This window comes from Halichoerus grypus, chromosome 8, assembly GCF_964656455.1.
Source record: "Halichoerus grypus chromosome 8, mHalGry1.hap1.1, whole genome shotgun sequence".
Taxonomy (NCBI): Eukaryota; Metazoa; Chordata; class Mammalia; order Carnivora; family Phocidae; genus Halichoerus; species Halichoerus grypus.
The window spans coordinates 45,498,349-45,524,303 of NC_135719.1; the positions used below are offsets into that span (position 1 = coordinate 45,498,349).

The 25,955-nt window shown below is 42.6% G+C and overlaps 1 protein-coding gene and 1 long non-coding RNA gene across 3 annotated transcripts in view; one reads left to right on the top strand and one right to left on the bottom strand.

Annotated features, from left to right (window-relative positions):
* Positions 1-19,773, top strand: part of LOC144382879 (uncharacterized) — a 1,041,026-nt gene extending 1,021,253 nt beyond the window's left edge. The window contains exon 3 of the long non-coding RNA XR_013450422.1: positions 19,723-19,773. This is a non-coding gene — a long non-coding RNA (uncharacterized LOC144382879). The remainder of the gene's footprint in view (positions 1-19,722) is intronic.
* The window catches only part of GLCE (glucuronic acid epimerase), a 112,102-nt gene continuing 100,970 nt past the window's right edge, over positions 14,824-25,955 (bottom strand). For both annotated transcript variants that reach the window (XM_078079154.1, XM_078079155.1), the window contains 2 exons: positions 24,147-24,392; positions 14,824-18,825 (listed from right to left, as the gene is read on the bottom strand). In XM_078079154.1, the coding sequence (XP_077935280.1) occupies positions 17,801-18,825; positions 24,147-24,392 (1,271 nt within the window). In that variant the 3' untranslated portion in view covers positions 14,824-17,800. The remainder of the gene's footprint in view (positions 18,826-24,146; positions 24,393-25,955) is intronic.

Here is a 25,955-nt window from a genome sequence, read left to right on the forward strand (position 1 = left end):
GCTCTGCAGTGATAAATGCTTCTCATTGCAGTCTGAGGGATCGAGGTTGGACATCGGGAAGAAATTTCCCTCTGCCAAAGGAAGAAGTGAAAATGGGTAACTGAGTGAATGGTTAGGAGAGCAGCGTCTTTCCTGACTCCGCTTATCCAGACTTTTCTTATTTCCCGCGGGATCTGCGGGGGCCTGACCAGCTGGACCTTTCTCGCCCTGAGGAGAGCGGGGCTTGCCCGGGCAGGGCCCCCGCTGCCCTGCAGGTGGCGCCCTCGTGCCGGCGCAGGTGGCCGCGAGGGCTTTGGTCCTGCTCTGGGACAGTAGCGGGGCTCAGGTCCCCACCCTGGGCCCCGCGGAGCCTCAGGCCTCGGGCCTGAGAACACCCACAGCAGTTCAGACCCCTGCCCGGTGGCCTTTGCGGGGGTGGTACTCAGCTGTGTGGTGCGTCCTGGTTCCGCTCCTCACTGCCGGAGGACACCAGGACGAGTCCCTGGTTTCTCTGTTTGCCCACCCTAAAAAATGAGTAATCCCTCCCACTTCAAAGGGCCGTCAGAACACGTAATAAGCACTTAGTCAGTGTTAGCAATTATTGGTACTCAGCAAACACGATGTTTCCATTTCCAAATAGATGGACTCCATTGAATGATAGAATCACAGTGGTTTTATTTCTATAAAATATTTAACAAGATTTAATTAGAATTTCAAAAAAGTTAAGAATTCTAGGTTAAGTAATTTTGATTTCAAGTTTTGATATTTATTACTTACTATTTGTATTTGGCCTTTAAAGTGTAATAGGTAAATTTTTAAATATTTTAGAAAAAATAAAATTATTTTTCACAAGCATTTTTTAAAGTTAAATTTTACAATTGATGTAATTTATATTCCTATGATGAAAATATATTCAAATTGTATACTCTGGATGCAATTCATTTTGTCTTGAATCCCTCAGATCACCGAGCATGAGTGCAAAGAGAAATCATGATAGTGCAATTACGACAGTGGGATGCAGGCAAACAAAAGGAAAAAAGAAAAAGAAAAATCTTGAAAGAGTCTGCTTAAATTTTTAAAACTGCCAACAACAAAGTGAGTGGATTTCACTTGTACCCCTGAGAAAGCGCCTCTATGATTACTAGAAATGGAAAAGAGAGACAGACAGTCACCCGTGGACAGTCTTCAACAAAGACAAGTGGACAGCACTAGGGAACATTGGTGGGATGTTCCTAAAAGAATTAAATCATGTGCCCCATGTTCAGCCAAACATAACGTTTTATTTGGGGTGGGGAGGGGCACTAATGTCATGACATATACAGAAAACAAAATAATAAAGCCTAGGTTTAGTAGAAATGACTTCAATTTGTTTTTTCTATTTCACCCATCCCCCCCACCCCGCAACCACCAATTTGTTCTCTGTATTTAAGAGTCTGTTATTTTGTCTTTTTTTCTTTGTCGAAATGACTTCAAATTTTAAAGCCCAAGTAGCCAAACATGTAGGATGGATTTTTTTAAAAGTGAAACAAGTAATTACCTAGGATATAGACAATAACTTTATTAATTTGGAGGATAAGAAGTGAGAGAAGAAATTGAACATAAAAATTTTTTTTAAGTAAATATTACTCAGATCAATTAGATTGTATCAGGGACAAAATCCACATCGAATGACTAATGCTTATTGTTCATGTTTTGAACTACAGAAAAAGAAAACAAAGTCAAAGTTAAGGAGCATATCATTGGTTTTATGCCTTTTATAGAAAGTAAAGGTTTGGATTAATGTGATGAACTGAATAAACAGCTTTCAATTATGGACACTGACTGGTCAAGGGTACCCCTGATGATGATGCCAGTAACACAATCGTAAAAAAAAAAAAAGGACATGAGCCAGAATTTTGGCCAAAAAGGCAGAAGCATTCTCTGTGCTGGCTACAGCACGTGGTTTCCATCCATGCCAGGAGGTGTGACTTCAGCTGTGCCCATGCAATGGCACTCTTTGGACAATTCAATGATTATATATGATATTTTTCTGGGTCTGTCCCAAGACTGAACATCCTGATGAAACACGTATCACGTCAGGCTCCCTGCTCAGCGGGGAGCCTGCTTCTCCCTCTCCTCCCTGTTCGTGCTCTCTCTCTCTCTCAAATAAATAAAATCTTAAAAAAAAAAAAACACACATATCAAATCTGACCTTGCGGGGCACATGGGTGGCTCAGTCGGTTAAGCATCTGCCTTTAGCTCAGGTCATGATCCCAGAGTGCTGGGATCTCCCTCTCCTCCTCACTTGTGCTCTCTGTCTCTCTCTCTCTCAAATAAATAAATACAATTTTTAAAAAAAAAAAAATCTGACCTTACAACCTGTCATAGACTTGATGGGTATGACAGCAAAATGCTCCTAAAGGAATCAAGATGTAATTTGGACAAGATACAGCGTAACTAGAAGAGTTCAGGTAAACAGCAGATCCTCAAATAAAGAACAAAGCACAGTCTTTGACAGAAAATGAAGGAATGTTCTTTAAATTTGTGCTATCCGTAATTACTTGGTATGAACTATTGCTTGCCATTAACAATGTTAGCAAAAGGTTATTTTCAAAAACAAACAGGGCTAAATTAGCCGTGTCATTTTTTTAAGGGACTGAAAATATTTTTACATGCTTAGAGAAAAATTTTTTTTAATATATAGAAAGAGCCTTCATAGAAAATATGCAATAAATGTGATATTCCAGTAAAATATAATTAGAAAACAGAAGTAAAATGCTCATATGACTATAAAGGAGAAGATTCACATTCTGATAGCCCAGTTTATAGCAACTATGTTCAGGCCACTCTAGATTAAGGCAGAGTCTCAATTAAAGAGATTGGAACAAATGAACCAAATACTGGTACTTGGATTTTCTTTATAATATCCCAGTGTTGAGAAATGTGAAAGAATTGCTAATGGATTCTTTATGCTATGAGAAACTACTAGCTGAATTAACAGTGTGCTGAGGGACACATTCTTCTACAACCCCCGATCTCATCACAGACCAGCAACAAACACTTTAGGGACTAGATACAGCTGGAAGAGATGTTCGAGTCTGTAAGTGATAGAAACTTACACAGGAAAACTAGAACATTATGTGATGTTTCCTGTGATAATATGTCATTATATATAAACTCATTACACTATTTGAACATGGTATGTAAAACTTCACTTCTGGATCTAACTACTGCTGTAAGGAATATATTGATAATTCCAGTTGCTATTGTCTCAGAAAATTAAAGTTTCTCCATATAGAATTTAAAGGAAAACTGTCTAAGAATTCAAGAAAGATTGTCTCATTTGGCATTTCCACCAATAGGACAAAATTTTGTTACTAATTATGTAATTATGTTGTTAATTATAATTGTTGCTACATGATTAGTAGTTTTGTTGAAATAAAGGGAGACAAATTTCATGAAATAAATCAATGTATAACTTACACGTGTGTTTACTGTTCTTTCAAACATCATTAGCCCTTCAACAGAACAGTGATATCCATAGCAATGATCAAATGCAGTCATCTTTGGTATTTTACTAAATTTGGCCATTTTTTAGTCATTTGAAAAGACACTCTTTTTTTCTTTTTTTAATTTTATTTATTTATTTGACAGAGAGACACAGCGAGAGAGGGAACACAAGCAGGGGGAGTGGGAGAGGGAGAAGCAGGCTTCCCGCGGAGCAGGGAGCCCGATGCGGGGCTCGATCCCAGGACCCTGGGATCATGACCTGAGCCGAAGGCAGACGCTTAATGACTGAGCCACCCAGGCGCCTGTTTTTCACTCTCTTGATAGTACCCTTTGATGCACAAAAATTTTTGATTTTCATATGCATTTTTAAGGTAAAGCAGGAGTATGAAGGCGGCTTGGGGCTGCTCTTAGACTCTGCCCACTCCTATCCCCCACCTTCCCTAGTGCAAGTTCAACCCTCTGTGACGGTGAGGACCATTTGGTGGTCCTCTGAGAGGGGCCTTCTGGCACAGTAATGGGACGGAAACTCTGCCCCAGTCGCCTCCTGGGCTCTGTGCTGTTTTCTGTTTAACATGAAGGAGACCTAAACAGGAGCCCCAGGGGAAGGGGGGAATCAGAGGTGGGCTGGCCGGCCAGTGTGGGCAGAAAGGGGCGACCGTCCTCTCTCCTGCGCTCCCCACTGTCTACTCATGAATCCTGAACTCCCTCTGTGGACGTTGCTTCTTTGGGTCAAATATCTGACTTCTTGTCTGTAACGCCATTGATGAAATTCATGCATCCAGTGGTAACTTGGATTAGAGACCAAAAGACACTCTTTTTCAATTTCATCATTATTAAGGTATATTTGTTAAGGTAGGAGGAGAAAAACATTTTCCTTTTAAGGACTGCGAGCCTGATTAGTAACTTAAATATTTAGACATACCGCAGGCGGGCCTCGCTTCGTGCTCTTTCAGGCCCCAGAAGTGTCAGGAACCTTCGCCAACTGTAAAGTGTACTGCAAACGCCTCACTCCCCCTCTTCTGAGCAGCTCTGAGGTATGATGGGGAAATCACAGAGTATAAAACAAGAGGACGCACCTTACTTGCTTTATTTCCTTTGCCATCCATAAAGCATAGGGGATACCGCCTGCCTCCTCCCAGCACTACTTAGAAATCATGTGAAGTAGTACAGGTGGGAGGGAGGGCTTCACGACACAGACGGGACGGTCCAGACAGAAACTATTCTTGCCCAGTCCCAGGACCCCTGGTGTCATACCTTACCTCCTTCCTAAGGAACACTGGCTTGCCCCAGCCAGGGACTCAGTGGCAGCTCCAGGCCGTTTTATTTCATACCACAGGCTTCCTCTTACCCATAGTTGACCCAAAGGTAGTCAACCTACGACATAAGACAAGAGTAGACAAAGATGAGCTGGAACAGGGAGGAACATTTTGAACCTCCCATTGATTCCCCCTCTCTCCCCAGGACATCCTTAGGATTGCTGCTAAACTTCTCTCTTCTCCACTCTGTCTCCCCTCCTTCATCACCCTGCCTCTCCGGCTCCCAAAAGTTGTCACAATTTTCTTGTGATTTAAGCTTAGAGGTAGTTACAAGTTCTAAAGATTTTATCCAATGCATAGAAAAAACTGAGATAGCTACATTCGATCATTTGTAATCTACTAGAACTCAGGAAAGAATCCAATGTTCTTAACAAAACTCAGAGCAAAACTGGACCCTGAAAATGGACTTGGTAGAAATAAAGGTCACAGGAGGGAATTTGCCACGACAGATGCTCTCATCGGTGAACTCTGATATTGACAAAAATTTGATCTATGGATCTGGACCAAATTTCTGCTATAAAATTTAAGTGAAAAGGAATTGGTCCCAGTGAAAATAGTTTCAATCAACTCAAAATGAAGAAGTGAAAACATTGGAAATAGTTTAACGGAGCTGTATAGAAAATTGATCAAGGAATTAAACTGACCTAATGGAGTCCATTCCGGAAAACCCTTTCCCAAGGAAAATTCATCAAAGTCAGCGGACTTGCTCGATACATGTTTGTATTCAGAATGTGTCTAGTGCATTCTCTGGAATTTTTGTTAAGAAGCAAGGAGCTGGCCCACTCGGGAGTGGCGGCTGCCAGGTCCCGGTGTAGAGGGACCGGGAAGTGTGATGGGCAGTGCCTCAGTGGCAGGCCCCTCTCTGCATAAAAATATATTAAAAATTATATGACTGTGGGTGCCTGGGTGGCTCAGTCGTTAAGCGTCTGCCTTCGGCTCAGGTCATGATCCCAGGGTCCTGGGATCGAGTCCCACATCGGGCTCCCTCCTCGAGGGGAAGCCTGCTTCTCCCTCTCCCTCTCCCGCTGCTTGTGTTCCTGCTCTCGCTATCTCTGTCTCTGTCAAATAAATAAAATCTTTAAAAAATAAAAAAATAAAAAAATAAAAAATAAATAAAATAAAATTATATGACTGTTGGCATAGGGAGGGACATCATCTAGGCTACATTCATTATTTTATATTCTTTTATTATATATTATTATATTCTTTTTTTCTTCTGATTTTAAAAGAAATTAAAATATTTTCACTAAAAAGTGCCCTAGGCACTGTGGCTAATGGAGAAGTTGGCCTGGGAGGGTCCCCGGTCAAGGGTAAGCAGAAGAGTCTGGATGAACCTGGGTCAGGGGTGGGGCGGGAAGGGGAGAAGTGACAGGGCCTTCTCTGTGTCTTCTGAAAGGACAGTGCCAGAGTGTGGGATCCCAACCTAGCCCTTCCCGGCGCCCCACTGTTGCCAAGGCCCGGGTTTCCACTCACGTCTCCTCACAGTGAATGAATGGTCCACCTCCTCCGGAGCCCTGGGTGCATTTCTGTTCTTGCAACCTAAAGAGCCCAACTACATAAGCAATTCTAATGCCCCCTCCCCAGGCTTTAGTGGAGTGGTCTGCGTGGAGGCGGGCCAGCCGGCGCGAGATTGCCTCCCAGACTCAGCTGTGCACTACTGGGGCCAAGATTGGCTCTTTTTTTTTTTTTTTTTAAGATTTTATTTATTTATTTGAGAGAGTACAAGGGGGTTTGGCGTTAGGGTTAGGGGAGGGATAGAGGGAGAGGGAGAAGCAGGCTCCCCACTGAGCAGGAAGCCCTACTCAGGGCTCAATCCCAGGATCCTGGGATCATGACCTGAGCTGAAGGCAGACGCTTAACCAACTGAGCCACCCAGGCGCCCCAGCTCTTTCTCTTATGCCCATCCTCCAGCCATGCACCTCATCAACGCACATGCACTGAGGACCTCCTGCCTGCCAGACCCTGTGTCATAGGCCCTGAGAGCAAAGCATTAACCAAGACACAGCCCTGCCCTCCAGGAGCTCATTCAGGGCCAGCTCAGGACACGGTTTCCCAACCTTGGCACTATTAACAAGTGGGCCAGATAATTTTCATTTGTGGGGGGAGGGCTGTTCTATGCATCGTAGGATGTTCAGCAACATCCCTGACCTCTACCCACTAGATGCCAGTGGTACCCCATCCCCAAATCATGACCATCAATGTTTCCAGACATTGCCAGATGCCCCCTAGGGGGCCAAAATCCGCCCCCCCCCACCATTGACGACTGAGTCGGAGAGCTCAGGGAGCACAGTGTAGCTCATCATGGGCTCCCCCAGAACACCCATAGGAACTAAAGGCGGGGAGGGATGTAGGTCTGGCTGGCAGGGTCGCTTCATGGCTGAGGTGCTATTTAACTTGGGCCTTGGAGCGAGCAGACCCCTGTAAGAACTGGGAGCAGCACAAGGGGAGAGAAAAGAGAAAATTCTTATCAAGTAAGAGGGAGGGGGAGCTGACATATGCTCTAGGAGGAATGATTGGGGTTGAGTAACAGGTAAATCTCAGTACCAATTGGAGGCTGGGGTCAGGTATAAATCCTACAATACATAGGTAACACATGAGTTAATTCTAAAGATGCATCCTGTCTGGCTCATCTAGTAATAATTTAATTTTTGAAATGGATTTTAAAATGCTTCATTTTAGCCAGAGTCCCCACCATTCCTTATCACCCACTGACCCAATTCTTCATTTATAATTATTTTGCTTGCCAAGTTTCTCAAGGCTTGTGAATTTATATTTTTAAATATAAAGTGATTTTTCACTTGGGGTTCATGGACACTCTCCAGATCTTTGGGTGAAATTCAGGGCATCTGGAGGCTCAACAATTGTGGGCAGAGGGATAATAAGACCCTGCAATGCATCTAAAATTCTCTGCTCATTTTTCTGATGAAAGAGTGCCTGGCTTTTATAGAATTCTCTGAAGGTTCTCCCCCCTCTCTCCACCAAGAAGCTCAACAAAGTGGGGCAGGAGTCTCTGCCAGTCCCTGGAGAAATATTGTGCCATTGGCAAAGGAGAGACGCAGGGCTAAACTCCACTCACCTTTTCCTGTCGGTCCAGTTTAATGTAGTGAGTAATGAAAACAAACAAAGCCCTGTGGGATGTGCTATAGCTCAGGCAGATGCTCGGGCAGGTACCGGAGGGCTGGGCGCATTGATCTGAGGTGGTGGTGCAAAGTGAGCGACTTTGCGAGCCAGAGAGAAAGCCTCGAATTAGTGATTTCGTCCGCTCATTAAGAGGCTGCTTTGGAGGACACAGAGCCAGAGCAGGAGACAAGAACTGTGGCAGGTGGCAGTCTGCCAGGAGGACACTGGGGGAGGGGGGTGTGGCCCACATGCAGGTCTCTCCCATCCACCTCCACCCCTGGCCCCAGGGCCCACTGGCTTCACTACCTCCCAGTGAGCCACTCCCGGCAAAGGATCTGGTCAGCCATTTACACCAAGGAGCAGACGTGAGAACAGCTTGCTACTTAGTCTCCATTTTAACTGGAAGCATCATTGGGGGAAGGGGGAGGAGTCCTGTCCTCAGATTCATTCTGGGTGGTTCCAGCATGGGCAAAGACTCATTTCCATTGAAAACACAGCAGCTGAGTGTGATTTTCCTAATTTCTCTCAGTTTTCTGCCCACCCTACCTCCCTCTAGCTTTTGTCCAGAGGATCTGTTGCGCCCATCAGGCCTGAGAGGAGCTTTGGATTTCCCAAGGGGGTGGGCAGGCCGGCAGGAGTGCGCACCTGCACGCACAGGCATGCTCACATGCATAGGGCTGGGGCTCACCCTGACCCTGACCCACCTTCCCTGCTGAGCACCTGCCAGGGAACTTCGTGCAGAGTGCTCTGGAGAACTGGTTTGTTTTAGGGGATGGAGAAAGTGAGAAGGCTTACGGAGGTCCTTGTCTGGCGAGAGTTTAGTCCCTATCCTGGGTCATACCCTAGTCTGATGGGGGAGACAGAGCCCTCCCGTCAGAGAGCAACATGAAGCGGAGGAAAACAGGGCCCAGAGCACCTTAGGAACCCAGAGAAGGGTGCTCAAATATAACCAGTAAGGGCAAACAAGCACCCTGCTGATAGCTGAACCCAAGATGGGAGGCAATCCCATTTCCCCTCCTCCTTCCCACCCTCATCAAGCCTTACCATTCCTTCAGCCTTGCTTTTTACTTGCCAACAGGAAAGATCACTAGATACCAACTAGTTCTCCATCTTGGCTGCACATTATAAATTGGCTGGGCACTAGGCTACACCAAGAACAGATCAGCTCGGAATCCCCGGGGGGGTTGGGGGGGCAGACACCAGTGTTTTGTAGGACTGCCCAGGAGATTCCAATGTGCAGGCAACTCTGAGCCTCAGTGCACTAGGCAGTACTTCTTACACTTTAATATGCACACCAATTGCCTGGGGATGTTGGTAAAATGCTGACTCTGATTCAGTAGGTTTGGGTGGAGCTAAGATTCTTCATTTCCAGCAAGCTCCTGGGTGACACTATGCTAACGCTGGAGGGTGTAAGAAACTCTGTCAGAATGTTATAAGGAGAAAACTAGTTCCCAAGCCCCCTCAATTCTTTGAAGCTTCATTCATTCATTCGTTCAACCACCCATGCACCATTCATGGAGTTCATTCTATGGGCCAGGCTTTGTGTTAGGTGCTAGGAATAAGGTAGAGACCAAAAAGAGTCAGGCTCCTCCTATCAAGGAGGCTGCACGCCAGTGGGGGCGGGGGGGGGGCAGTGCACAGGTGAACCAACACGTGAACAAGCCCATTTCTGCTGGTGAGAAAGGCTACGCACACATATAAAGTGGGGTACTGTGGCAGGGGTGTTTGGGAGGCTGCCTTAGCTGGGTGCTCAGAGAAGCCCTCACCAAGGACATGAGACTGGAGCTGACGTCTGAATGAGGAGAAGCAGCCAGCCCCTGAAAACCCGGGAAACAGTTCCAGGCAGGAAGAATGGCTGTGCAAATGCCCTGAGACTGGAGCTTGGTGTCCAGGAAGACCTCAGGTGGAGCACAGCCTGGGAAAGGCACTGCTCTTAGGCCCAGGTGGGAACCTGGTCTTCAGGAGACCCCTGTGAGCACATTTAGACCTCCCATCTGAGCCCACCTCAGAGCTGTCCTGCTCCCTCCCCGCCCCTCCCCCTGCCCAGCCAGTCGGCTGCACAGCTATCCTCTATCCAACCACATCTCACCACGCCACCTCAGCACCTTAAGATAGAATATTTTTTCCCCTTTAAAATTTAATCTTCTTTAAATAAAAACCCAGCTTTAAACAAGGCAGCCAGGCAACAGACAGGCAGACCTTTGGGTGGTTTTCTGGGTCACTTCTTCTGTAATGTAAGAGCTTACATGTGAGGAGATAGATGACTGATGACCAAAGAGAAACAGAAACCGAGAGAGAAGTGCCCCCCTTCCTGCCAAGCCCGGGGCCAAAGGAGACAAGGCAAGGCCCTGCCTGGGGCCACTCCAGGCAGCACAGACGCTGGGGGCCCCCTTCTAAACTCCCTGACAGGCTGTGGCGACAGCATATGACGAAGAGACAGAAGAGACTGGCTTCAGTCCAGCTCCGCCACAGACCATGGACCCCGGAACACCAGCACACCCCGAGCCCCCGCTCCCGCGTTAAAAGGAGATGCCCACTCGGTTGGCCCCTTAGGACCACTCTGAGGATAAACTAAAATAAGGAAAGGACTCTAAAAAGTTGAATGTAGGAAAGTTCTTTAGAATCTCATTAATTCAAACTCTGATTTGGAATTTGTCATAAACCTGTTTCGTTTTGTTTTCATAGCAAATAAAAAATGTGTACCTCCTGAATCTGTTACTCGCAGACTTGTAGGGGGAAGGGACTTATTCTTACTCATCATTGCATCTCCAGCAGCCAGCAGTGACTGGAAACTTCACTGCGACTCCTTCCAGGTGTCCTCCGTGCATCTGTGTGCATGCGCACGTGCACACACACTCTACTACATCTTACTCTGTGATAGATACAGCTTTTGCAAGTCCATTAGGGAAGACAGTAAACACAGGAGGGTGTGGTAGAGAGGCTACAGAGGGGCTGTAATGCCAGGTCATTCACAATCTAATGTAAACGGACAGTCCAGGGATGCTGAAGAAATGGGGCACATACCAAGGAGACTTGATCGAGAAATAACCTCCTGTTTCTGGACTCTTCTAATCATTTAATGGAACAAGTACCAATTTCAGCAGACCTGATAGAGTCCGCGATGAAACGGGCCAATTTGCTCCTCTGCTGGGGCTTTCTCATCCCTGGGAGAGCTGCAGCCCTGGATGAGCACACTGCAGGGCCGCTGGGGTGGAGCCAAGAGCCAGCGGAGATGGTCATGGCCTCAGGACGGTGGTTCAGAACACCGAACCTGGCTTCTAGACCTTGGTTTGTGAAATAACTGAAGAACCTCTAGCAAGTTGCTTAACTTCTTCAAGTTTGTTTCGTCAGCTCTACGGTTCACTTAATACCTCTTCCCAAGATTGTCAAAGGAATTAGAAAGAAGGCATGCAGAGTCCTTTTGCAAAAGCCTGTGGGCACTTGGCCACTTTAGCTGATAGTATTGTCATTATTGCTTGGTCTTTGATTTTGGAAAGGGAAGGTTACCCCAAGCCTACCAGAGGAAGAGCATTCCAGGCTGCAATTCAAGGCAGGAGTAGGATCTTCTCAACGTTTCTTGTTGGCAGGTAGCACATGATTGGCAGGAAGGTGTTCGGGAAGTGTTTAGTGAAAAGAACTGCATGACCTTGAGCAAGTTACTCAAAGAGCATCCTGTTTTCTCACCACCCCCCACCCCCGCCAGAGAAAGCTTTCACTCATGGGAAGCTGTGAGAGTCTGGGGAGCGCCTACAATGGTGCTTGTTCCCTATCCTTATCCCTAAGCAAAGAGCATCAAGAAAGACCAATCAAAACCGTAGTTTGCTGTACCCAGACACTAAGAACTCAGAATATTCATTCAAGGGCACAGGCAGTTGCCGGGTTAATATCTTCTGTTGGGTACTTCCAGATGGAGATGGTGCCTCTTGCTGCCTGCAGGAGTTGAGAAGATACACTCTCCTCCTGATTACCTTGTCACACCATTGATGGGATTTGAGAATTACTTTGGGGCCTTCCACTCCAATTGAATTACAGAGATTTAATTTCAGTGGTGTTAAAGAGGAAAGACAAAGTTAACAGGCATTAAATTAAAACCATGCACTTTTGCCAAGACATCCCTACCCCCACCTGGCCCCGGGGACTTCCTTCCTTCCTCTAGTCCCCAAAGAGATTAACGCTCTTTACTAGATTTTCTAAACTGAAACGGAGCAGCCCTTCTTATCTCAGTGCTTCCACGAGGTGCAGATGAGAACAGAGCAGAACCCCAAGAAAATACCAGCTCTGCTGGGCGGCGGGGGGCGGGGGGGGCGGTGAGCTCAGTTGCCACAAGCGTGGGGTTGCCCCATAATATCCTACCTCAACTGTGTGTCTGCCATCAGTTCCTGGGCTGCTCGATTTCTGAGCCTTCACACGCTCCTCCTTGGTGTGCTTTGCAGCCCTGTCATTTCCCAAAATCCTACTCCTGGAAAAGGATTAGCAAAATTACACAGTGTTGCTGCTATTTAACATTCAGGAAATGCAGCACACACACACAAGTTACCAATCATGCTCACCAGATGGCAAATGTAGCTCTTTTCACCAGAAAGTGAGCAGCGAACATTCAAATTCATCACCAATACAACATTTAAATGCACATCCATTTTCAATTTGATATCTTTGATGGGTTGGTATAACCAAAAGCAGTATTTTATCCCTATATTGTTAACTATTTGTAACAGTTACAATAATGCAGACTTGAGATTTTTTAAAAGTTGTCATTAAACAAATCTCACTACAACTTGCAATTTTGATAGACGCTGTACCTATCTGTTTTTAATACCTCAGAGTTCTGTATTTAGAATGGGCTAATGGGAAGGGCACAGGGTAGGAAGAGTAAGAATCTAGCAGCTGATGTTGGGGTCTGTGTATTTTTTTTAACACCACTGCTTAAGTTTAGTGGTTACCTTTTATTAGTTTATAAAAAACTTGAAGATCGATTAGTCTCTCTTATTGGACTGTATTACGAGACAGGAGTTGAGAGCCAGGGAGCCCTGTCTCCTGAGTCTCAAGTATAAATTTCTGCCCATCTAATGTTCCCTAAAGTTCTCAGAGTTTTGGCCTTGGCTGGTTATCAACTAATTAAATGGCATCCCTGGCTCATTCCGTTTCTCTGCACTTAAGAGTGAAGAGTGGTTGTTATGAGCTGATTGTGTACTTCCCCCAAAATCCATGTTGAAGTCCTAACCTCTAGGACCTCAGGTTGTGACTGTGTTTGGAGATAGGACCTTTGAGAAGGTAATTAAGGTAAAATGAGGTCATATGAATGGGCCTGAATTCAATATGACTGGTGTCCGTGAAGAGGAGACTAGGACACAGACAACACACAGGGGGCGACCATGTAAGGACACAGCAAGGCAGCCGTCTACAAGCCAAGAGGCTTCAGAAGAAACCAAACCTGTTGACACCTTGATTTTGGATTTAGGCTCCAAAGATGTTAGAAAATAAATTTCCCTTGCTTAAGCCCCTTAGTCTGTGGTATTTTGTTATGGCAGCCCTAGGAAATACGGTGGTCCAGACTGGAGGAAAATGTATGTAATGTAGAATTTACATTATACATTTCTCTGTAACACAGACACTGTGTTATTAATCAGGGCTTGTTATTCTAAGTAACGGAAATCAAATCCAGCCAACTTAAGCACACATAAGGAATGCATCCTAAGGATACAGTGGTAGCTCGCGACACTGGAAGGACGCAGCTGGCCTCAGAAATGCACTGGATCCAGGGCCTGGAGCGCTGTCAAGATTCTGTTTTCATCTCTGCTTTTCACGGTGTATCTGCTTCAGTTTTCTAATCTATCCCAATTTCGGATTCCTGGGGAAGAGACTCACTGGCCCAGCTTGAGTGAGGGACTCACCCCTCGCCCCGTGGTCCTGCTAAGAGGCGGCAGGGTCACAGGACACACATCAGCTGTCAGGGCCCTGCGGGGAGGGGGCATTCTCAGGAAAGAAGAGCTCATCAGACTGTGGAATAAGTCCTCCATGCCAGGGAGGGTCTGTCCCCTCTCAAGGGCAATGCAAATATCTGAGGTTTCGTGTGCTACAGCAGAATGGCCAGTGTGTTAACAGTTTGGTTATCAATAGCAAAATCAAAGCAAGAGCAGACTGAGACCTCATCCAGACCCAGAACTGCTTGCAACCTATGGCTGTCTCCCAACTGAGGAGAGACAAAAAAGAGACACCAAGGATGTTGACAAAATATGTGCACCCATCAGCTAGAAGAAGTTGGTGACCCATTGAAATTCCATTATACAAATGGTGCAGAATGCTTATAACCCCAAAAATAATGTGCAAGGAAACACAACATAAACCCAGACTGGTCCCTGGTTTTATATGCATTTGGGGAGCCTATATCATTACTCTCGGAGAAGAAGAGGGGGAAAAGGATTAAACAATGCTTATTGATCTGGAGAAGACACAAGTATAGAAAATACAGGAAGGACAAACTTGCAAATAAATCAAAATCAGACAAAAATGGTGACCAGTCTGAATGAGCCTGGGAAAGGGCACCCTCACAGCTGCCATGCACCCTGGTTTTGCTCCTGTTACCCCCTCCTCTTCTTCTACCTGGTCCCCAGGCCTGAAGGCCCCACTTAGGCTCTGTCTCCTCCACAATACATTCCCTGACAACCACACGATTTGGCATTTTATCTTTCTGAAACTGTTCTGTGGACATTGTGTCCCCATGTACCTTACACCTCCTAGGGGTGAGGCCCACGTGACAGGCTCTTCCCCACTTTGTCTTACAGGGCCTCATACACCTCTCATGAACATCTGTTGCCTGACTAGTTGTCACCGGTTGAACAGAAAACGGTCAGAAATCCACTTGCTGGGCACACACACACACAAAAAAACAGATTAGAGAAGGAACAAATATCCAGGTATATTCCTTTTAAGATAAAAACTTTATTTTACAATTTTATAAAGCAGCTTTACATGAAGCACAAACAATCCATTTACTTTGTATAGAAACAAAATACCTTTCCATCTGCAAAAAATCAAGTTTTGCTGTATAGAAAACTAACATGTGCACATTGTGCTTAAACCGCAAAGTCTGTACAGCTTTACAAAGGACCACCCTTCAGAAGGGCATCCAGTAAACACTTTATTGCATATTTGACACATGGTCTCTAACCCACATGTACAATGGAGGAGAAACAAGAACAACAATTGCAACAAGGAAGAAAACAGCAGCTTTCAGCGAGAGTCCGCACCTGGCGAAGGAAAGGACTGCCACGTCTGGAGAGCTGTGCTTGTGCCATTTCTGTATCTGCTCACGTACACTGGATGGTTTTTGGATGAAGCCTTTATGTACAACAATCCCAAAGGGTCAAACTTGACCTTTATCTGGAAACTTTTGGCTGGTTTTACAACTGAAGTGGCAACAGATTTAATTTAACATCAAAGCTAACTCAAGTGTAAAAAACGAATACCCATTATCTGGAAACAAAGAAAAATTTAAAGAAACAAAACAAAATAAAACTTTAAAATACCTTCCCCATTCTCTCTAAGCTCAGAATAAGTAAACATTTTACATGATTTAAAAACCTATAAAGAACGCTGTAGGTGTTTCGGAACAAAAATGCAATTGATGGTCTTGGGCAGTGTTCCTCCACGTCTGCCCCGCAGATCACCTGCACCAGAAAGATCTGAATGCTTGTTAAAAATGCAGACTATCCTGCTTCCCAGGCAGACTTAGTGACTGTCGGCATCTGTAGCTCAGGAAGCTCCCAGGTGATTCGGAGGCACCCGAAAGCTGGAGAACCACTGGTGTACGCTGGCGGAGCTGCAACAGGTTCAACTCATCCTCTTAGAAAAATCTGGGATCACAAGAAAAATCAAGTTGCTGTTGCAACGTGGAAGGCAGTGTGAAACCAACAGCAGTGAAACAGCAATGTCATTTCTAGATCAAAATGTCTTTCCTTTTTCAGTGGAAAAGGACAGCCACATTGTTAAGGCACTGATATTTGTCTCGGAAGCAGTACCGTGCTGTTTTCATGGATTCCCTTAGTCAGTATGCAAACACAAGGCAGAAGTCTGGACTGCTCTCAGTAATAACAAGTGAGATGAAGGGCAAAGGGCTTCCCGATTGGAGAAAGTTTATGTTGGGGCACTGAAATAAAAAAAGGAGTCCAGATATTCTTGTGGAGACATCTAATCATGTCTAAGAACGATAAAGGTCAAAAGCCAGGGGGAAGCTTAATAACCCACAACTGTCGTGTTGTGGGAGGAAGAGAGTTGTGGTCACGTAACTTGGGAGTTTAAGCTTCCTTCTCTGTGGCCGGTTTACTACTGTCTTCAGTGTACATCTATATTGTCTTATCTGCTCCTGCTCCCTTTGCCACTAATATATATATTTTGCATGTTTATTCTATTCACAGATGTGTATATAGCTTCTGGTTTCTAAGTAGTGTCGGTAGGCTGAGTTCGATTTAAGATGCAGTATGTAGGCAAGTGCCCACGTGGCTCTTGATGTGCATTTAATACAGGTCACAGACAAACTGCGATGTGTTTGTCAGACTCAGTCTCCTGAAAGTGTGGGGTCTCATACTTCAATCTGTATAAGTTACAGCATTCATTTAGTGTACTGTCATACATTCAACAAAAACAACAAAATCAACCTCGCTTGATTCTGATGATGCCTGAAGCCCTACAGAGACACTGCCCAGGGTACAAGGGCTGCGAAACCTATTTATGTGAGGTAAGGTAGAGTGGGATAGAAAACCCAAATAAAGGTCTGGTTACGCATGTACAGCAAACGTGGTAGCATCAGTCACTTCTATCCAAGAGCTGAAATAATTTAAAATTAAAATTGCAAAGGAAAGCACTCGTGTGCAGAGTCAATGGTCTGGAAAGTTGATGACCAAGAATGATCCAAAAGTAGGGAAAAAACCTGCCATGATTCTTGTATGTAATATCTGACACAGTATTTTTCTTTAAAGAGGGGGGGAAAAAATCCTGAAATGGTAGTGGGAATGGATTAGCCCCTTCCTCCAATAAAATTTCCACAATGTCCCAAAAATGTCCCCCAAAATAGACAAAACTCTCAAGTATAGTCTGAAATGAAATACAGAATTCTAGACAGTGACAAAAAGAAACCATCACAGCGGGGGTGGGGAGGGATCGGCTGATTATCAAATCTTTACTGATTGTAGATCAAGTTTCATAAAACATAACGTTTTTGTGATTTCTTGTGCAGTCAACAAGTTTTGTTTTAGTTGTGCTTACGTTATATAACTGTGAAGCCTGAACACTGGTTGTGTTTTTAATTTACACATTTCAAGAAAACCGTACATTCAAAATATTCTCCATATATAACAAATTCAAGAAACGCAACACGAAATTCGCCAAGAAATTAATCTGTAGAAAAGAAACATCATTTTAAAAAGTTGCACACAGTCCACTATTCAGGCTGTGAGTACACATTTACTGTATTACAGCACATTATTTTTTTAAAGTTTGTTTCCAACATAAACATAAATCATCACATTTTAAAAGAGACCCATACTAAGTTTTCAGGTAAGTGCCGGACAGTTGGCCAGTAACAGCTACTTACCAGTGTCTTCCCCAGACCCAGAGGGACTGGACTGTCTGTGGAACTGTAGACGTTATGTAATAAGCAAGGCAAAGTTAAACTATCTCTGTTCAGCCATCGACTAAACACTTTTCTGCTCCAAGTGCCACCTATGTTTCAAAACACCCAACCCATAGAATGCAATTATCTCAGAAGACCGGTTTATCACTTCGATGTAATCCACAAAAACCTAGTATACCACCTTTTAAAATGTGCCTAAGCTCTGCTGAGATAGAGCCCATGGTTTTTGTGTACGGCAGAGGCTGAAAGATGATTTTGGTTCTGAGCTCTAGTTGTGCTTTGCCCTGCTGCCTTTAAGGTAGCTTTTCCACCTCTTGACAAATTCTTTGAAGATTGGGGACTCATCGATGGTGCTGAGTAGCTGCAGCTGATTGATGTGGGTGGTGTGGTAGTCCCAGCGGGCCAGGTTGGGGGCAATGCCAAGCATGAAGTGGCGGAGGTCATAGATGGTCCCTGAGCCAGTGTCATACAAGGGGAGCATGGCTTTAAGAGATTCCATGCCTCGCTCGTACAAGGACCTTGCTTCTTTCCCAAGTTTTTCCCCTGCAGTTTCTTTTAAGTCATACAGCCCAATTAAAGAATACATAAAGCCATTTAAAACGAAAGAGCTAGGTGTGGTTGGATATTCTTCATACCAGTCATGTTTATTCATAAACACAGCCTTAACTCCATGCTGCTCTGACAGAAACTTGTAAGGGGCTGTTGCCCTTAAAGCTGAACTGAGGAATAAATGGTCTTTTGTCAACAGATAGGCCCTGACCAATGTAGAAATGGCTTGCCCTTGGGCCATGGCAGAGTACCACCCTGGCTCTAGAGACCTGAAGCCCTCTCCTAACTTACGGGTCACCATAATTGGCCAGCCACCTTTCTCATCCTGGTTTCTTACCAGCCAATCACTGGCAGCGAAGAACGCGGCCATATGGGCTGTGGTGGAGATGGTAATGTTGTCGAGGAATCCTTTCCCTCTTGCAATCAACCTAACCACCTTTTTGGGCATGATTTTGGTTGGCTTGACAGCTTTTGTGTTGGAAAGACCCACTCCTTTCCTGAGGTCAGTGACCAGGTCCCTTGTAACCGTGCTCCATGAAGTTCTAGGCCCAATGCCATAGTATATGTCTCTTTCTTTAAAAGCAATTAGTTGCGTATTTGAGACATAATGTACAGTGAAGAGCTGATTTTTTTCTGTGGTCTCTAGAACCACGGACACACTTCCATTTGTCAAGAACTTGAGGTCAAATGAAATAATAAAATCTTTTGTGTTCCCCAGTTGCAAGGATACACCTTCACTGGTTTCTGTAGGGGAAAAACATACCAACAAAGGCTAGTTAAAAGAAAAGCTCTTTGTATTGAAAGTTAATTGCAATTCATCTTTGATAACCACTAGCCACACAAAATTAACACTTCAATATTTTGTGTCCTATCATCATCATCATCATCATTTTACTAAAGTAACCATAAACAAATGATAGAATTGATGAATCCATGATGGCTTTCAAGCATCAGGCCTAATTTACATTAGAGGGTTAAGAGCAAATGGATAAGGTACTGTTGATCAAACTGCCTTTTCTAGATCAAATGCTAGCTGATCAATAATCAATGACTGTTCTAATATATCCATTTTATAAAAAGAAAAAAAAACAAAATTGGCTCAGCACATTTTGTGAGAAGCTAGATTACACATGCATTAAGTTTTATTTAACATTTAGTACGTATTTACTATGTTCTAATTTATATATTATATTAACTCACATTAACTCATTTATTCCTCATATTAACTCTATTTTAATCCTCATAACAATTACAAGAGTAGTGCTATTATTACTCTTACCCAATGGCTGACAAACTGAGACACAGGGAATCTAAGATACAAAATGCTGAACCTAGGTTGCCTAGTCTGGCTCCACAATACACACTTTTTTTTTTTAAGTTTGTTTACTTTTTTTGTAATCTCTATACCCAATGTGGGGCTCGAACTCCTGACTCCAAGATCAAGAGTTGCACACTCTCCCGGCTGAGCCAGCCAGGCACCCCTCCACAATACACTCTTAATTACTAAATGATGCTGAAAATGATCGGTTTGTTTTCAGATATTTGCTGGAATTGTGAATAAAATTTCTGAAAATTAAGTAATGGGCTCAGGTAGTCAACAAGAAGTGATGGATACTGGGGGAGGATGAGGGAGAAGCATAGGCTTTGGAGTTAAAAAAAAAAAAAAAAAAAAAAAAAAAAAAGAAAAAAAGCCCAAACCCCACAAAACCTTGTTTGAATTGTTTCTCTTCTACTTCCTAGCTTTGAGATGTTCAAGATGAAATAGCTCTTTGAACTTGTTTCTTCACATGTTAAATAGAGATAATATTACTTTGTAAGGTAATTGGGAGGATTAAAAAAAAGACAGTGGCTTAGAACAAAGTGAACATTGATAGCGATTATGATTATTATTATTCTGAAGCCATTGGCTTTCAGAGACTGATAAAATAGTAACAGCTGTTTTGTCTGGCAAATTATCAAATAGGAAATCTCTCTTGCATATCTATAGTACAATGATGGTGGGTTCCCAGAAAGCTGACTTTCTGAATACTGCTGGTCTAGATCTACCAAGAAAAGAAACAGAGCGTATTACAACTTATCAGCAGCAGCAGCAGCAAGAACAACAACAACAACAACAAATAGGTAGTGCATATTTTATATATAACCTTAAAGGTAAATATGCCTTGATCTCTATGAAACTTACATTTTCGAAACACATTCTCATGTGTTATCTCGAATGATCCTTACAATAATCTGAGGCTGGTAGAGCAGGAATTACTACTTCCATTTTAGAGATGCAGATATGGAAGCTTTTTTGCAAGGTTAAAAGGTTTGCCCCAAGCCAAATGCTAACTAGTGGTAGAGTAGGGACCAGAAACCAGGATTCCTGGACCCAAGTTCAAAGACTGTAAAAAAGAAATGATACTGGATATGGCATTCTAATGAGCATAATCGGTGGAAGAGTTATTTCTCTTAAACATAGCCACAGAATCACATCCACTTTGAGGAGTTCTCGAGGAAATCTTCAGTGTGTCACCAGGAGCAAGGACGAAATGTGGACTGATGACAGTGTATACAGTGTGATTAACTTGGAGAGTCTTAGCATGTTGAGTAGGCTGTTCAACTCCCCCAGCACTGGACTCTACCAGTGTGGGATATAATTGATCCAAGGTCCTTAATGATTCCATTTGATGGAACAATCATGGAAGTTGTATAAGGAATGAGAACATCGTGATAGATTTACACATCAAATGATGCTTTGAGTGACTTTTTAAAAAGTGATTTCAGAAGCATACTTCTAATAAAAATCCATTTTATCTGGAAAAATGTCAACATGCAATCTCTTAACTAGCATTTTCCTACATCTATGGTAAAATGGAATCTGACGCTCAATACAACATTTCTGAAACACTGCAGGATTGAATTGACTGATGAATCGCTCAAGTTTCAATTATATTCAGTAGAGAAGGCTATCTTTTTTTTTTTTAATATTTTTTTTTTATTTATTTATTTGAGAGAGAGAGAATGAGAGAGAGCAAGCACATGAGAGGGGGGAGGGTCAGAGGGAGAAGCAGACTCCCCGCCGAGCAGGGAGCCTGATGCGGGACTCGATCCAGGGACTCCAGGATCATGACCTGAGCCAAAGGCAGTCGCTCAACCAACTGAGCCACCCAGGCGCCCAGAGAAGGCTATCTTGAGTGTTCCTTATTTTTTCATTCTTAGGGTAATGCCTCATTAATAAGGCAATATTACTAACCATGACATCCATTCTCATGAAACTGGGTAACAGTGATCCAACTTTATTAGTCCAAATGGGAGGAAGCTGAACCTATTTTCCTCCCAGAATTCCATTCTAATTCACTTTATGAATACAAATCTATGAAATGATATGGTCTCAATTACCTTATGTTTCACTATAACAGATTAGTTCAAAGAACTCAGTAATAAATTATGTCATGGGATATAACCTTTCAAAAAAACTATTTTCCTAAAACTCCATCACCACCAGAGGGGGTTACTGAGCCACACAGGAGAAGAAACAAAGTCCCAATTCCCGACACGAATCAACCAACAGACAATCGTAGTCTTCACAACAACCCTGTAAGTCTTTTAATTTCCATTTTCTAGATATATAGAGTAGTTAAAGTAGTCAGCATTGCTCAGAAGGATCCAAATGGTAGCAAATGGGATGTGAGTGTGGTTGTGGCAACCGCTTTGGAAATGCAGCGGGCAAGGTCTGAGCTCTACTGAAGGTATTATGCTATCTGGAGACCCCTGCTTTAAATCTATTAGTAGAAAGTTTTGGGTTTTCCATTTTTTGAAATCCATGACTCCTTTTCTCTCTGAGCAGTTAAACCTGGTAGTCACTACAAGTGTTTATTCTTGGCATATGTGGTAGTGTATATGTCCCTTTAGGTAACAAAGGATGATAAACATTTAAGGACAGTCTTTAAATCAATGTTTTCACCTGTAACACAAACCATTATTATTCATTCATTTTAATGAACAGGTTTACTGGGTGCAGTGAGAAGTCCTCCTTACTCAGAACCTTGAGGAATACCAAGCAATAAGGGCCAGGCAAAAGAAGAGAAGCTCACAAGAAGTCTGAGAAAGAATGGCTACACAGAGATAGGGGAGAAAGTGAGGTCATGGAAATGAAGTGGAGAGAATGCTTCCGGAAAGGGAAAGCTAATTTAATTTAATAGAGTACGACAGGTATAAAGTTTTAGTTCATTCAAGTTTAAAATTAGGCAGAGGAACAAAACATTATTCAACAAACAAAAGAATAAAAATATGATGCAAACCCATGTTCTGGTTCTTTCTTCTAGACAACTTAATTTCCTTTCAGGGAAAACAATTCAAGACCCAAAAAGAAAAGAAAAAATAAAAGGCCAACAGCATTTGGCCCCTGGTCCTCCAGAGACTCACCTCATTGAGGCCTATGCTTTTATATACAGTTGCAATTTCTTCTCAACAGCGATTCTCTGAATTTATCTCCCATGAAGTCTACATCCTCTGAAAAGCCTCATCTCCCCATATCTGTCTTCAATACAACAGTCTCACCTCTTTGATTCCCTTCTCCTGCTCTGAGCAACAACTCCCATGTAATTCCAACTCACTTGCCCTCAAACACTTGATCAAATGCACCTCTAGGCATGCCCAAGATATCAAAACAAGCACCCCATTCCCAGTTAGCACACTCCCACCAATAGTAGTTGTAGATGCAGACTTTTATCTCCATGGGCTGCAGAATGAAGAGGTAAAGTGAGGGTCCCTCACGTAGTATGAGGAGACTTATCTTTTGTATTACCCAGGGCATCCAGAAGTGCACAATGAAATCTATTGCTTTAAATAGGATAGAGTTCAAAGAACTGTTCTAGAAAACTTGCCAGCATTTGAGGAGATCAAGATTAGGACTGCTGTTTTCTACCCTAATCCAGACAACATTATTGATTAGTGCAAAAATAAGCTCCTTGGGTACAAACAAATGTCCTTTTGCAAAGTCTAATCATGTTCTGCTACAATAATCTCTTAGGTATCACAAGCTACATATTCTTAAACATCTCAACACACTTTCTCACCAGTCAAGCAAAGATGCTCTATGTACTGGAATATCACAGAATACCATAGGAGAAAAGAAGTTCTAGTCACAGAATAAAAACTAAAGGTCACCCATTATTTGCACTGCATTAAGCACTCATAAATCTATTACTTAAGGCCATCTAGAATGAGTAGATTTGTATTGTGGCTTTCAAGGTCTGTGAATTACACGGTCATCAATAAAGGACAAGGAGAGAATACAGAAGAGGTCTTATAACCTTTTCTCTCATTTTATTTACCGACTGAAAGGTTGGGGGTGGGGCGGAAGGAGTTCTGTTCTTGACAACATTTCCCCATAGAGAATTAAGCCTGAGGTGCTAACTAAAATTATTTCATTGTCTTTTTAAGTAATGGACTCATTAATTCTCATGGATATTGATCAGTGGAGAAAAATATATTACAAGCTAATTAATGAGACTGTCTTACTAAAAGGGGAAATGTTGCATAAAGTTAATTTGATTTTATAAATGATTTTATTAATGAAATGGTTTTATATGAAGTTTGAGACAATCTACTGCATTAACAAAACTCAATATGAGAAGCAGGCCTGGTTGCTAATGCTGTAATATCTTGAAAAAATAAAAAGCTGCTGGTAAAAAAACAGGCAAAGGAAAGGATGGCATGCTCTATAAAGAATTTCTACCTTAATGCAAAATAGTTTAAAAGTTAAAGAATTAAATACTGTACTGAAATACTAAAATGAACTAAGCAGCATCATTCCTATGGGACACAGATCCCCGGAAGGAGATCTAAATATTCAGTCTATGGTTTGGCTTTTCACACGGTAAGTATTTTTTTTTATAACCTTGGATTTTTAGCTGTTCTTTTTCTAGGGATTTCACTTGGGTGACACCATTTGTTTCTTTATATAGATATAAAGGGTCTGCTAATGTGCTTTTTAAAACCATAAAAACAATTTTAAGGGAGTATCAGGTGCCATAAATCAACATAAAATTAGCAGGCACATATAATAATACATCACTTACCTGGAGCAATGAACTGTTTAACATTGGTGAATCTAGACTTATCAGCCACACTAGCCATAAAGCACCCCTTTGGCACGGTCCAGTCATTAGGCTTGCTGTTTCTGTCCCTGTCTTCTGCTGTTTCATATACCTCTATGTGAGGGGGTTTCTCAGTTAGATTCTTGCTGTAATGACTTAACCCATACTGTGCAATCTGGATTGGGTAGAAATAGCCTTGAGGTCCCCACTGTGTAGATAAAGGTACACCTATAAAATAGAGAAACAAAATAAATAACCATGTCCGGACACTTACAAGTGTATTCTGAACACCACTCTTTACTGTTTTACCTCTGGGGCATGTTATAGGCTTATCTGCAACTTTTAAGCTTCTGTATTATACTGTTTTCATAATTACTTAAAAAAAAACTAGTACTAAATTAATCAGATATGAAAAACAAAATGAAGGTTTTTTTCACTCTCATTCAGTATTTGTTAACAGCAATGCAATGTTGTAGATTATCTTTTAAGGATTGACTTTTTACGTGCAACTTTTGCTCATAGCTATAGATGTCCTGTTTCATAACCCTGTTTCAGACATTCAAATTTTTTTTTTTTTTTTTTTTTAAAGATTTTATTTATTCATTTATTTCAGAGAGTGAGAGAGAGAGCACATGAGAGGGGGGAAGGTCAGAGGGAGAAGCAGACTCCCTGCCGAGCAGGGAGCCCGATGCGGGGCTCGATCCCGGGACTCCAGGATCATGACCTGAGCCGAAGGCAGTCGCTTAACCAACTGAGCCACCCAGGCGCCCCGACATTCAAATTTTGTACAATTTAAATACACGTAGATAATGTTACCACAGGTTCATCCTAAAATATTAATCGTGAAATTTTCTTAAATGTTTGTATTAACATTCAAGTTAATTACATACTCATCTCTCTCTCCAAAGTCAAGATGTGGTCTAATACCTATACCATGTGATGGCTAAAGTATTTGCTTAAGGAGCCACTTATAACTAGGCAACTTAGAGTATAAACACAGCTTGCAATTCTTTCTCATATCCTTCATGTCAAAATATAATTCTTGAGAACAAGGTGTGTTTTTTTAATGAATTAAAATTGCACATTTAACCATAGATTTTTGACATAATTCATTAATGGATTACCCCTTTAAGGTTCTAAGCAAAACTTTTAAATGTTTGGTATTACTGTTTTAGTAATTTTCTATATGGGAAATACAATAATATTACATTGCACAGAATATTGTATTGTTGCATCATGGTCTATGGGTTGAGAGATAAGCTCCTCTCTGTAGTTCTAAAATAAATCAACAAGCATCAGATAGGCACAGCAGAAGCTAAAACCTACAAAACCATGTGTGTGATGTAGTTTCAAAACAGTTTAAGGATTTAGGAACCATAAGGGCTAAGAAACCTAGGCTACAGATAAGCTCTTGACTTGTATTTTTTTCTCCAAGGGCAGGCTCCCCCCACCCCCACCCCATTCAAATAGAATTATTTTCACTTAATAAAAGGAAGGTTTATACAGGATCTCATTAAAGATGGGTGATAACTGTAACAATGTGCGACCAGCATAAGAATTGACAGACTGATCAATGAACAAGAATAGTAGGCCAGAAACATATTCTGCTATTCAAAATGGCTTAACGTAACGATAAAGACTGCATCATGAATCATTGGGGAAAAAAGATCATTCAATACATGTGAAAGGAAAAATCTGAAATTATACCCTGACCTTGTACCCTTTACCAAAATATAAATCAATCTGGCTAGCCTAAAGACTTGAATGTAAAAAAAACACAACCCTAATAAA